At 33.2% G+C, this 12,397-nt stretch overlaps 2 protein-coding genes across 3 annotated transcripts; one reads left to right on the forward strand and one right to left on the reverse strand.

Moving 5' to 3' along the window:
• Positions 1 to 2,225: 2,225 nt before the first annotated feature.
• LOC9309589 (protein NRT1/ PTR FAMILY 1.3) lies at positions 2,226 to 4,524 on the reverse strand. Its single transcript, XM_021023787.1, has 4 exons — positions 4,196 to 4,524; positions 3,869 to 4,086; positions 2,978 to 3,519; positions 2,226 to 2,820 (listed from the first exon to the last, which is right to left on the reverse strand). The coding sequence occupies exons 1-4, from the start codon at positions 4,266 to 4,268 to the stop codon at positions 2,226 to 2,228; spliced, it is 1,428 nt and encodes a 475-aa protein (XP_020879446.1). The 5' UTR covers positions 4,269 to 4,524.
• Positions 4,525 to 4,780: 256 nt separating this feature from the next.
• LOC9309590 (ultraviolet-B receptor UVR8) lies at positions 4,781 to 7,346 on the forward strand. 2 transcript variants are annotated; one of them, XM_021022654.1, is made up of 5 exons: positions 4,781 to 4,952; positions 5,050 to 5,226; positions 5,497 to 5,532; positions 5,649 to 5,773; positions 5,856 to 7,346. In XM_021022654.1, the coding sequence occupies exons 1-5, from the start codon at positions 4,856 to 4,858 to the stop codon at positions 7,083 to 7,085; spliced, it is 1,665 nt and encodes a 554-aa protein (XP_020878313.1). In that variant the 5' UTR covers positions 4,781 to 4,855; the 3' UTR covers positions 7,086 to 7,346. The 2 variants fall into 2 exon arrangements, with proteins under 2 accessions (XP_020878313.1, XP_020878314.1); XM_021022655.1 differs by having other exon boundaries at positions 4,854 to 4,952; positions 5,487 to 5,532.
• The last annotated feature ends 5,051 nt before the right edge of the window (positions 7,347 to 12,397 follow it).

Here is a 12,397-nt window from a genome sequence, read left to right on the forward strand (position 1 = left end):
TTTACTCGGACAGAAGCTCGAAACTTTAAAAATTATTTGCTCATTGATGAGTGTGGCTATAACCATGATAACAAAACAAGAGAGACAAAATTGACAGCTTTCTTCAATCCGATGAAAGAGAACTTGACAATAATAAAAATCATTTGCAGATTGATGAGTTTGACTATAAATATAATAACAAAAACAATGAACAAAATTGACGGTTTTCTGCAAGTTCATAAAAAGAACTTGATAAACGTAGAAATTATTTGCTCATTGATGTGTTTGGCTATAACCATGATAACAAAACAAGAGAACCAGAATTGACGGCTTTCTATAGTCTAAGGAAAAAGACCTTTATAAACCTAGAAATCGTTTGATGATTGATGATTTTGGCTATAACAATGATAACGAAAAAGGAGCAAAATTGACGGTTTTTTACAGGCTCACGAATAAACTATTGACAATCGTAGAAATTATTTGCTGATTGATGAGTTTGGCTATAACCATGATTAAAAAATAAAAAGTTGATGGGTTTCTGCAACGTAATGAAAGAGCCCTTGATAAACGTAAAATTTATTTGCTCATTGATGAGTGCTGCTATAACCATGATAACACAACAAGTGATACAAAATTGACGGCTTTCCGCAATCCGATGAAAGAGAACTTGATAAACATAGAAATCATTTGCAGATTGATGAGTTTGACTATAACTATAATAACGAAAAATAATGAACAAAATTGACGGTTTTCTGCAAGCTCATGAAAAAGAACTTGATAAACATAGAAATTAATTGCTCATTGATGTGTTTGGCTATAACCATGAAAACAAAATAAGAGAACCAAAATTGACGGCTTTCTACAGTCTAATGAAAGAGATCTTTATAAACCTAGAAATCGTTTGATGATTGATGAGTTTGGCTATAACAATGATAACGAAAAAGGAGCAAAATTGATGGTTTTCTACAAGCTCACGAAAAAACTATTGACAAACGTAGAAATCATTTGCTGATTATGAGTTTGGCTATAACCATGATAACAAAAAGAAAATACAAAATTGACTGCTTACTCCTGTCTGATGAAAGAGCTGATAAACATAGAAATCATATGCAGATTGATGAGTTTGACATATAGAGCGATAGGTAACGAAAAATAATGAACAAAATTGACGGTTTTCTGCAAGCTCATGAAAAAGAACTTGATAAACATAGAAATTAATTGCTCATTGATGTGTTTGGCTATAACCATGAAAACAAAATAAGAGAACCAAAATTGACGGCTTTCTACAGTCTAATGAAAGAGATCTTTATAAACCTAGAAATCGTTTGATGATTGATGAGTTTGGCTATAACAATGATAACGAAAAAGGAGCAAAATTGATGGTTTTCTACAAGCTCACGAAAAAACTATTGACAAACGTAGAAATCATTTGCTGATTATGAGTTTGGCTATAACCATGATAACAAAAAGAAAAGAGATGAAAATTGACGGTTTTCTCCTGTCTGATGAAAGAGCTCTTCATAAATGTATAAATTATTTTCTAATTGAAGAGTTTTGCTATAACCATTATAACGGAAAAATGGGTAAAATTGACGGTTTTCTGCATCGTTATAAAAATTCCTTTAAAAACCGTAAATATCATTTGCGGATTGATGAGTTTGGCTATAACCATGATAAAAAAAAAATTGAGATGTGTTTCTGCAACGTAATAAAAGAGCTCTTAATAAACGTAAAAATTATTTTCTCATTGATGAGTGTGGCTATAACCATGATAACAAAACAAGAGATACAAAATTGACGGTTTTCTGCAATCCAATGAAAGACAACTTGATAAACGTATAAATCATTTGCAGATTGATGAGTTTGACAATAAATAGTCAATATTACCGACGAGATGCTTTTTTGGTAATTATTTTTTGGTTTTTTTCCGTTCACAATCAAAACTCTAAAGTTGGCGACTGAACGTTAACTGTTTCTGGTGTTCTCAATCGGATGTCATGAATCCTGAAAACGACCAAGTACATATCGTCACACGCAAAGAGAATGCCATGGAATGATGATGTTCGTTGATTTCTTATTTTCTTGCAATTTTTTTTAGAAGATGATTTATTATTATTTTCTTAGCATTTATAATATTATTGAATTTTTTAATTTTAACATTTACCATATTTTATTACACTAAACCCTAAACAATTTACCATATTTTCTTACACTAACACCTAAACAACCTCTTATCTCACATGATTTTACCATTCACACAGCATTATTCCCGCGCATTTGCGCGGGCAATCACCTAGTTTATAAATAAAAAACAACCATATAAAAAGTGAAAAACCAAAAAACGGAGAAACCAGAAATAAAACCAAACAAAAATCCGGATTGAGAATACTTACAGCGATTTTTTTCCTGGCGTACTCCGCAGCCGCAAGAGTGGAGATGCACATAACCGATATTACATACCCAGCTCCCATTCTCGCCATAACTCCCAATCGAAAGGGCCTTCTTAGAGCCCAAGAAAGTAATGGGACGATAACAAGATCATAAAGACCAAGGAACAGCACAAAGGAGATGACCAAGAAAATGCCGTAAGAGCCTGGGGGAATCTCAAAACCCTGAATAAAGGTGTGGCGATCCATGGCCTTGGCTTGAAGGACTATGAAGGAGACTTGGCAAGCTGTGACAAGTGACAAGATGATCCCCGTTGACCATATGGGTAGGACATTGATGAGAGATTTAAGATCTTCTACTTGTTGAACCCTACATAGCTTCCATGGATTCCGTGACTCGCCTAGGGTTAGGTCTTGCTTCGGATTACTTGTGGCGCAAGCTTTATTCAAACATCTATAGTAGAAAATATTTCCAAATGTATCAGGTTTCGTTACACAATCATAATTCTGGGAACAAATACTGTTGCAACTATTACCACCTCATTTGTATTTATAATCTTCGACGATACAATTTGTTTTACAAACACCTAGAGAATAAATGTAATATGTACCTCAATTTCTGGCTAGGACTTGAAAATGAAGAGCCCATTTCGTAATGGAACGATATAATATGCTCCCCCGATGACAAATCAACGTGTCGGTTTCTAAAAGCAGCAACGAGAACCTGGAAAAGTCCAGCAACAAGGCCGGACTCGCACTTAAACCTTACATAGTATGGAGAAGCCGCAAAGAACAAAGCGACCGATAGAGCCATGGCAGCGACAGAAACTCCAAAACCAATCTTCCAACCATATGTTGTCTGAACGAAGACGAGCAACGACTGAGAAAGAAAGCATGCTAGCATGACGGAGAAGTAGTACCAGTTGAAGAGCGTTTCTAGGGCTGATATGGCGACACGTGATGTCTGATTAGGTTGAAGCTGGTCAGCGGCGAAGGCTAAGCAGGAGGACCTGACTCCGCCGGCGCCAATGGCGGTGAGGGCAAAAAAGGAATATAGGAGAAGACTTTTGAGCAGTGTGGTGGGTTGGCACACGTTCGTTAATTTATCGCATTCTGGTCGAATTAGTGTTGTCAGCCATAATAAAACCATTCCCTGTTACTCACAAGCAATTAAATTAAATATCACTAATCAACGAACGTGTATAGTTACTTAAATGAAATAATCGTCACGGACAAATATAGGCTGAGTAGTATATTTCGGAAAATTATACAATGATTATTATTAATGTATAGTATAATTACATGTATCGATCGTCAGGAGATATAGTTATTTGTTGTTTATCAATGATAATCTAGACTAGGACTTCTGCAATAACTGTGTTAAGACGCAAGGTTCTCCAGTTTCACATATAATTTCTTTATATTTCACACAAATTAAAACAAATTTCACTGGTTTTTTTTTTTGTTCTGATTTGTGAGGTTATATGGCATCAAATATGTACCATAAGGCTGATAGAGGATCCAAACCCGATCAGAGGAAACCGACCCGTGTAAGAATCAGCAATAAAAGCACCCACAAGAGGGAAGAAATTGGTGGCGGCGGACCAGAGGAATAGGATGTTGGCCGCTTCGGCTGTTCCCATACCGTATTCCACCGTCAAGAAGAGTATCATATTCGGTACCAATCCAAAATATGCAAGTTTCTCCAACGCCTGACTTGCTGTCCAATACCATTTAACCAAAGAATTAAAAAAATACATCCATCTTTTTTACCCTCTATGAAATTATACCGAGTGTATCAAATATATGAATACGAGAACTGATTATACCTAGAATGAAAGGAATGGTCGGAATACCGCGTTTTGAAGTAGTTCTTCCGACGAGAAGAGCTTCTTGATCCATTTTCAGTTTCTTAGGTTTTTGGCTCTTGGTGGTTTTGATATTATGCCTTAATTTAACGATGTTGTTCCCATGTCGCCATCAGATTAGCCATCAGAAAATCATTTTAAGACTATTTAATTTAAAACAAATTTTATTATCCTACCTAACTGGACTCTCTTCATAAATTAAGGTATTAGATTTCAAAGTTTTGCTCTCCTTTTTTGTTTGTTTGCGGCATGAATCTTATAGAAATGAAATGAGATATATGCTTTCTTTCTCCATTAAAATCATAATTTCATTTATTTTTCCAACATTCATACTTCATAGGTTCATCTACTAACTGAGACTTGAGAGAACGACTCAATAACAGAAGGCTTATGTTTACTAGAGTGTAGTCACTACGACAAACTAATTATTTCGTTGAATAATATACTAAAGACTAATGGGTCGGAAATTTTATTAATGGGCCTAATTAACTATATAGGCCCATGTCACACCTTGAGTTTCCTGCTAAGACTGAGACTGAAGCCTGAAGGTGGTAACTAAGCGGACAAGTGTCGAGGATTTTAGAAAGCAATTGAGCACGAACCTTATCCGTTACAGTGGCAATGGAGGACAAATCGTTGACGTTACCGATTCCTGAAGATTTATCCCGGAAAATAATCTCTCTTGCCGCCGGTGAAGCTCATACAATCGCTCTGACCGGTAAATATAAAAGTTACTACAGCTTCAAATTTAGTAGATAGAGAAATTCGAAATTCCTATGTTTTTTCTGGAGTTTGATTTTGATTGATTGGAATAGGCGATGGATGTGTTTACTCATGGGGAAGAGGAATGTTTGGCCGTCTTGGTACGGGTAAGGAATCGGACGAGCTTGTTCCAGTTCGAGTCGAGTTCGAGTTTCCAAATCAAGCGGAAGGAGATCGGATTCGAATCGTTGGTATTGCTGCTGGTGCTTATCACAGTCTCGCTGTCTCAGGTGGTTTCTTTTATTCATATATCTAGTCTTCACTTTTCTATTAGCTTGTACTGCTGATTTGATCAAGTGATTTATTTGAGAAATTGGTGACTGTGATGATCAACAGATTTTGTTTGATCAAATTAGCTCCCTTTTTTTGCATCTATGAACTTCCATTTGTTCTTCAAGTATAAGCTTGTTCATGTGTTTGTATATGAATATGATATTATATAGTTCTGTACTGACCATTGTCTTGTCTTTTGTTTCTTTTGCCTTGTAAGCTTTTGGCAGATGATGGCTCCGTTTGGTGTTGGGGTTATAACATTTGTATCCTTTATCTGAGTGTTTTCGTTTTTAGCTTGATATGATTGTTTCATAACTACATGTTTTTTTTTGTTTTCTGATCTCTACATTGATTGCTTCAATCCTTGACTGGTAAATGGATGGCCAACTTGGTTTTGATGGGGAAAACTCTTTGGCACCATGCTTGATAAAAAATTTATTTGAACAAGGAGCATCTATTTCTTCTCTAAATGATTCAGGTAGAGAAGCTAGATCAGATTTAAAGGTATGGTCCCAGAAATGCTTTCTTAGTGTAGGTTTACAAGTCAAAAAAACTTTAGCACTATGATTTTCGTTATGCCTTGTAGGTTTGTGCTGTTAAGGCCGGATCCATGATGTCCCTTGCCATTGATAATGTCGGAGGTCTTTGGATGTGGGGCAATGTTCCTCCACAAGACAGTGAACCTGACCCTCGTTTGTCTTTTACAAGCATCCCGATACCATTTCCTATACTCGACTTCCATGGACGGACGGTTTTGAAGGTAGCGTGTGGGGATGAACACGTTGTTGCCCTCGTTGGTCCAGGGGATATCAACAAAGACAACAGTTATGATGTATCCGTGCTGTATTCTTGGGGAAATAATCATCATGGCCAGTTAGGGGTTGGGGATAGGGAGAGCCGTCCAAGGCCTCAGATCGTGGAGACATTTAACCAGAACTCGGGTCTTACAGTCTACGAGATAGCTTGTGGTGCTCATCACACAGCTCTTCTCACCTACAAGAAGGAGACACCGAAAGGACCAAGCATTTGCTGGACGTTCGGCTTTGGAGAAAATGGTCAGCTTGGGCATAGAAGTAACAAAAGCTTATCGATTCCAGAGCCAGTTTCAGAGCTCCCAGAACACGCTTACTTAGTTTCTGTAGACTGTGGACTATTCCACACAAGCGTGGTGTCCTCTGAGGGATACGTGTGGTCGTGGGGAATGGAGAGAGGATTAGGATTATGCCCCGATGTCAACTTCACAGAGGTGGAAGCAGGAGATGATAGTGTACCAAGAAAGATTTCAGCTGGGTCAAGATTTCGTGACCCGGTTCAGGTTTCTTGCGGGGCAGCACATACAGTTCTTGTGGCAGATGGTGGGTACAAGCTGTGGTCTTGGGGAAGAGGAAGAAATGGAGTGCTCGGGACTGGGAATGTTAGCGACTGTTATGTCCCTACTCTCGTCTTCTGGCCGTATGAGCTGAAACCAGAGAAAGAAGAAGTACCTGATGCTGACAAAAGCGCATCAACTGAGGAGATTAAACGGCTAGAATCAAAACTAATGGTGATGGAAAGATATGCAAGCATACTTCATGGTTCCATATTTGGGAAACCTTTCAATGAAGAGGAAGATATCCCGTATTCATTACGGGTTTCTGGGTATTTCGATATGGGAAAAGAGTGGGGAGAGATGCTGGAGAGTGCAGATAAGAGTCAGCTTATGAGGCTTCAAGCTTTCTATGAAGACATGATTGGTAGAGTAAAGGACAAGGTGCTGCAGAGAAGGATTCAAGAGATTATGAGAGATTGTCTTCAATCTTCAGCACCTAAACACTAATATCATCACTTCTTGTGTGAAATTGGACAGACTCAGACGGACTAATTAATATGCACAATAGCTTCGGTATAATAAATCAATCAAGACGACGCTTGTTCAATGTTATTCCTTCGTAAAATTTTATATGAATGTATTATGTCGTTTTTTTCTTTCGCAGATTAGTTTTGATATCTTGAAAATAACATCCAAAATATGTGATGTTACATCAAGATTGTAGGTTGAAACCATCTCTTGTGCATGTGTTGAAAATGTTTTCATGAATATCCAAAATCATGAGTCTTAGATAGAGAAATAATTAAATAAGCGAGAGAAATTTTCTAAGTTCATTTCAACTACCATTTACTATGTTTTATATTTGAAAAAACCACTGAGGTACTAAAATTTACCAAAAAATATTTAAACAAGGTTCTTTAACATTTTAAAAGAAGTGTCTGAAATCATTTATTTAACTCCCTTTAAAACGTTTTATTTTGGAGAAGTTTAAAAAGATTTTTTTAAAAAAAATTAAAAATGATTTTCTTAGCAAGCCATCGAAAAAGAAAAAAAAAATTCCTTATCTAGAATCAGTCCAAATATTATCTTATTTTACTTAATATTTTTAAAAATTATTGGCACTGTAGTATCACATCATCCAACAACCAGTGAAGGACAAGAAAAAATCATCCAACAACCATTGCAATGTCCCTTCATATTAAATTCTCCGATATATAATGTCAATGTAATCATTTTATTGCCAACTCACGATTTTCATAAGTAGAAATATATTGAATTCGAATTTAGATGCTAAGTTTAAAATTGCGATTGTTATTATTACATATTGTTATTTTTTTTGTGGTTTTACATGTGTACGTTAATTGCATCGTAGTCTCCTATATTGGGATTAGGTTTACATACATCTGAACTAATCAATTCAGTCAAGCGAATACTAATCCAGAGTTTAGTGCGTCACAATAAATATAGAAACTTTTTTTGGTTGTTGTCAAAACAAAATTCTATTTCCCAAAATTAGTAATATGAATATGTTCTACCATTATCATATATCTGAAGCGGGCATGTTTGTTGGAAAAAAAAAACCGTTATCACAACCTTGTCTTGATTTAAACCACTTAATGCATGAATACACCACACACAAATTCAAATGTGTTGGACAGATATACGCAACGTATATTTAGTAAACTGATGTATTATTCTTTTTTTTTTATCTACATTGTAATAGTTTTCTATTTAATTATGATAATATTTAGGGTTTTTTTTTATCAAAAAGATAATATTTAGGTTTTTTTGTTCCATTTTCTTGCTAATATGTAATAACTGTTTTACTAGTGCCAATTTTAATCTAACGGAGGTAAAATAAGCAATTTCAACCTATAGGTGGGTGTACTGGTGTGGTGCCAATTAGTAGCTTGTGCACAAGGAAATGGTCGTGTGAGGCAGAGCTCGAGAGGTGAGCTGGCTAGCTTTAGATTGCTTTATCCGAGCGAGGAGGCTCGATTCTGGATTTTTGCATATTCGTTTGATCAGTGTTAGATATATTATAAATTAAGTGGATATAAATAATAAAAAGTAGAAAAAAAAATCTTAAGTTTTACTTAGAAATCTATGAAGAATTTAAATTTTCTAGTATTCTAAAAACCAGACCAGGTGACGCCTAAACTCTATTCAAATTTTCTTTCCCTAGGTATCTATATATACATTTTTGAATGACTTTTAGCAAATAAATCCTAGAGTTGGACCTTATTTACGGATGAATGTCATTGGCATTAATTATTTAAATTTGAAAAATATTACTTAAAGATATTACCAATACGATTTCGAGAATCATAAATTCATATCTTCCTTAATTTTCTGAGTCATTAATGTGATAATCTTTAGGAAATATTTCTCTGTAAAAAAAAAAAATCCACATTAATGAAGGCATTAAAATCGACACTAACAATTAAATTATTTAGATGTTCAATTATTTTAAGATTCTTATATCTTATTTGATATTTTTTTTTAATATCTCATTCTTTAATTACTGCGTTTAGAATTTATTGGTTGTTACCTATTTTTTGGTGAAATTTATTGGTTGTTACTTAATAAGTAATTATGGTGCGTTTATTTTAGTTAATATCTAATTTAAAGGATTTGTTTTCTTTTATTATTAATAAATGAATAACATGTATAGAAATAAAAGATTTTTTTTGCGACTCCATAATAAAAATATTAAACTCTTATTTTCTACATTTCTTACACATAATATCCTCTTATTCAATAACAAAAAATATATATTACATATTTTTAAAAATATTTTTAATATTTAAATTATATAAAAAATTTGTAATATTAATATTATTTCAACTCTATACAAATTTAATATATATGTATATATATCTTATGGGAACCATTTAAAAGAAATTTTTAAATTGACTTGCATTATATAGCTTTTAAATAAAAATATTATTAAAAAGAAAAATAACTAAATAATGTTTAATTTCACGGGACGGGTAATATGATGGGACGGGTTTGGGTTGATATTTATAAAAGATCGTATACCACGGGTGAAATCCTAAAATTAACAATCAAAATAATCTATCAAACAAATTACATTTTGATTTTTTTAAGAAAATATAGCCCCGCGGTGTACCGCGGGTTAAAATCTAGTATCTAAATAAACACGGAATGCATTAAGCAGCTTCTATGGTTCCTTGGTTTATTAAGCGTTTTAATTGGTTTTAATACTTTTAACAAATGGTTAAGCCATCTAACTATTTGTTTAGATAATTGGACGAGTAACTAAGCCATTAAGTTGGTCGATCAACAGTCTAGATGCTCAAATCGTTCCAGTTCACATACAAAATATTTTCTTAATATGCAAATTGGTTAGATATTTTGTGCTCTAGCTATATTAAATTGTAGAATAAGCTAAAGTGATCTCGGAGCTTTAGATAGTAGTAATATTTTATAGTATATTTGATAGTCATGTTGTGTAAATTGTCAAGTGTTTATGGTAAATTTTTTCTTAATTTTTTTTTATTAATCTTTTTAACACTAATAAATGATTGTCTACCAACGATTCCATACCTATATATAATCGCTTAGACATTACACGTTGAATTACTACCCTATTGTCTACTGTCTAGCACTTTTTGCATACAATATTAATACTCAACATTACTAAATCAAGCAGCACTAACCCAAGATATTTGTACAAAACAATAATCAAAAACATCCTTGATATAGCAACCGGCAAAAAAGGTTTTCCACAAAGAATATTGTCTTTAAAAAGGCAATGCTTTAATATATACGGACGTATTCAGAGTTTATAAAATTATGCTGCTATTGCCATGGGTCTTTGCTGTTCTCATTGTCCTCTTCTTTTTTGCTTTGTGATCTTTTTACATAGATACAATAAGAAAACATTAATTAACATATATTTCAAAATATAATAAAAGTATATATTGTTAATAATATATAAATTTTAATACAGAAAGAAATTGGACAAAAGATTTGGAGCTAGACTTGATAATGATAGTGGGACTTATATATTCATAAGATAAAGTGATTTCTAAATGTATATATTTCTATGTTTTTAGGTAGGTTGCATTTGTCTCAAACGTCAATATGTTTTGGCGTTTATATGTCTAAATAAATAAATCACATTTAAATTAAAATTACAAGTTTTGTATAATGTTTATTACAAAATGTAAACGCACATTGCATTTGCCATTTGGCGTTTGCTGTTATCGTTACATCATGTCTCTGAACCGGAATAATAAGCCAAATACGTAACATGCATCATGCATGGCCGGCCCGGCCGGCCGTTGTATAAGTTTTCTAACCCAGTTTTATTATAATGATTTAAGCAAATTCGATTTCTAGTGGTCACCGTCATCAATTAAATTAATCCACTAAACGTGATTAACCTGCCGACTTACTTGATCCGTAGATATTTATAACAAAGCATATTAGTGGAGAATTTTAAGTGGTTCAGATACCCTTTAATTTATATAAAAATTTCAGCATTTTGTAAAGTCATTTTTGACGATTTTGGTCGAAATTGAATTAATCTCTTAAAAAAAGGTGATAAAGGAGTCAATAATTCCTTTTCTGTTTTTGGAGTTTTGCATAGTCCCATCATTAGACACAGATAACTTTGATTTAAGAATTTCAATACCTCATAAAAGATATGCAAGAAAGTTATGTCGGATCCACTCTAGATCTGCCTGGTATACTGTCGTTCATAAAACCTAAGGAAAAATTTTAATTATTCGTAATGGGGAATAGGTAGGGTTACGTGGATATATAAAAAAATCCAATGAAACCGGTCAGATTAACCTGAACCAAAATCAAATCAACATGACAAACCAAGGTAAGCAAATTCATGAAATCGAATGAAATTAAACTGGGTGAATCAATCCAAAATTAACTGAAACTAACCAATAACACGTCAGCCATTATATGCATAATTAAAAAGAAACTCAATTTAACTCAGCAAACCTCAAAATCCTACACCGTTGGTTTAGTCTATCTTCGACGGCTAAGCTTTTTTTTTTTTTTTTTTCAACGGCTAAGCTTTCACTTTTCTAGTTTAGGTAAAAAAGGATAAAATATCTTACATGCATTCAGACAATTAATTAGTAAAGCCTTCGGTCAGAGGAACCTCTTTTTATAATTATTAATTTGGATTCTGGAATTCAAATTATATATCTTGTGAAAATGTTGCGGATTATGTATGATGGCAGTTTAAGGTTTAGAAAAAAGGGAGGATGTGATTCCGGGTCTAAATGGTAATCGAGAAATCTAGCTGAATCCGGCTGAATTGCTGAATCTGGCTGAATTTTTAGTGATTTTTAGTTGAATCTGGCTGAATTTTTACATTTTCAAATGGTAACCGCTGAATCTAGCTGATTTTTTTTGTGTTTTTCAGCAGAATCTGTCGAAATAATTAAGATTTTAACTGAAATATCGTCAAATAATTACGAATATTAATAGAAAAACTAAAGAAAAATATCTAAATAAAATAGATAAAATTATCTAATTGTCTAATTAACTCTTATACCAATAAATAAATACTAGAATTAATATCTTTTTAGCAAAATTGAGTTGTTCTTCCAAATCTAATTTTTGAACTATTAAAAAGACATAATTAATTAATAGAAAGCTTTGTCAAAGTTTTATTGAAAAATTAATTTAAAAATAAACATGATAATATAGTATAGATTATCTTATTGATTTTTCATTGTTCTCTAGTAGTTTAAATCCTTAATATGATTAGGATGATTAACATTTTTTTATTTGATATTTTAAATATTATTTTAGCATAAGTATGA

Source organism: Arabidopsis lyrata, assembly GCF_000004255.2.
Source record: "Arabidopsis lyrata subsp. lyrata unplaced genomic scaffold ARALYscaffold_6, whole genome shotgun sequence".
Taxonomy (NCBI): Eukaryota; Viridiplantae; Streptophyta; class Magnoliopsida; order Brassicales; family Brassicaceae; genus Arabidopsis; species Arabidopsis lyrata.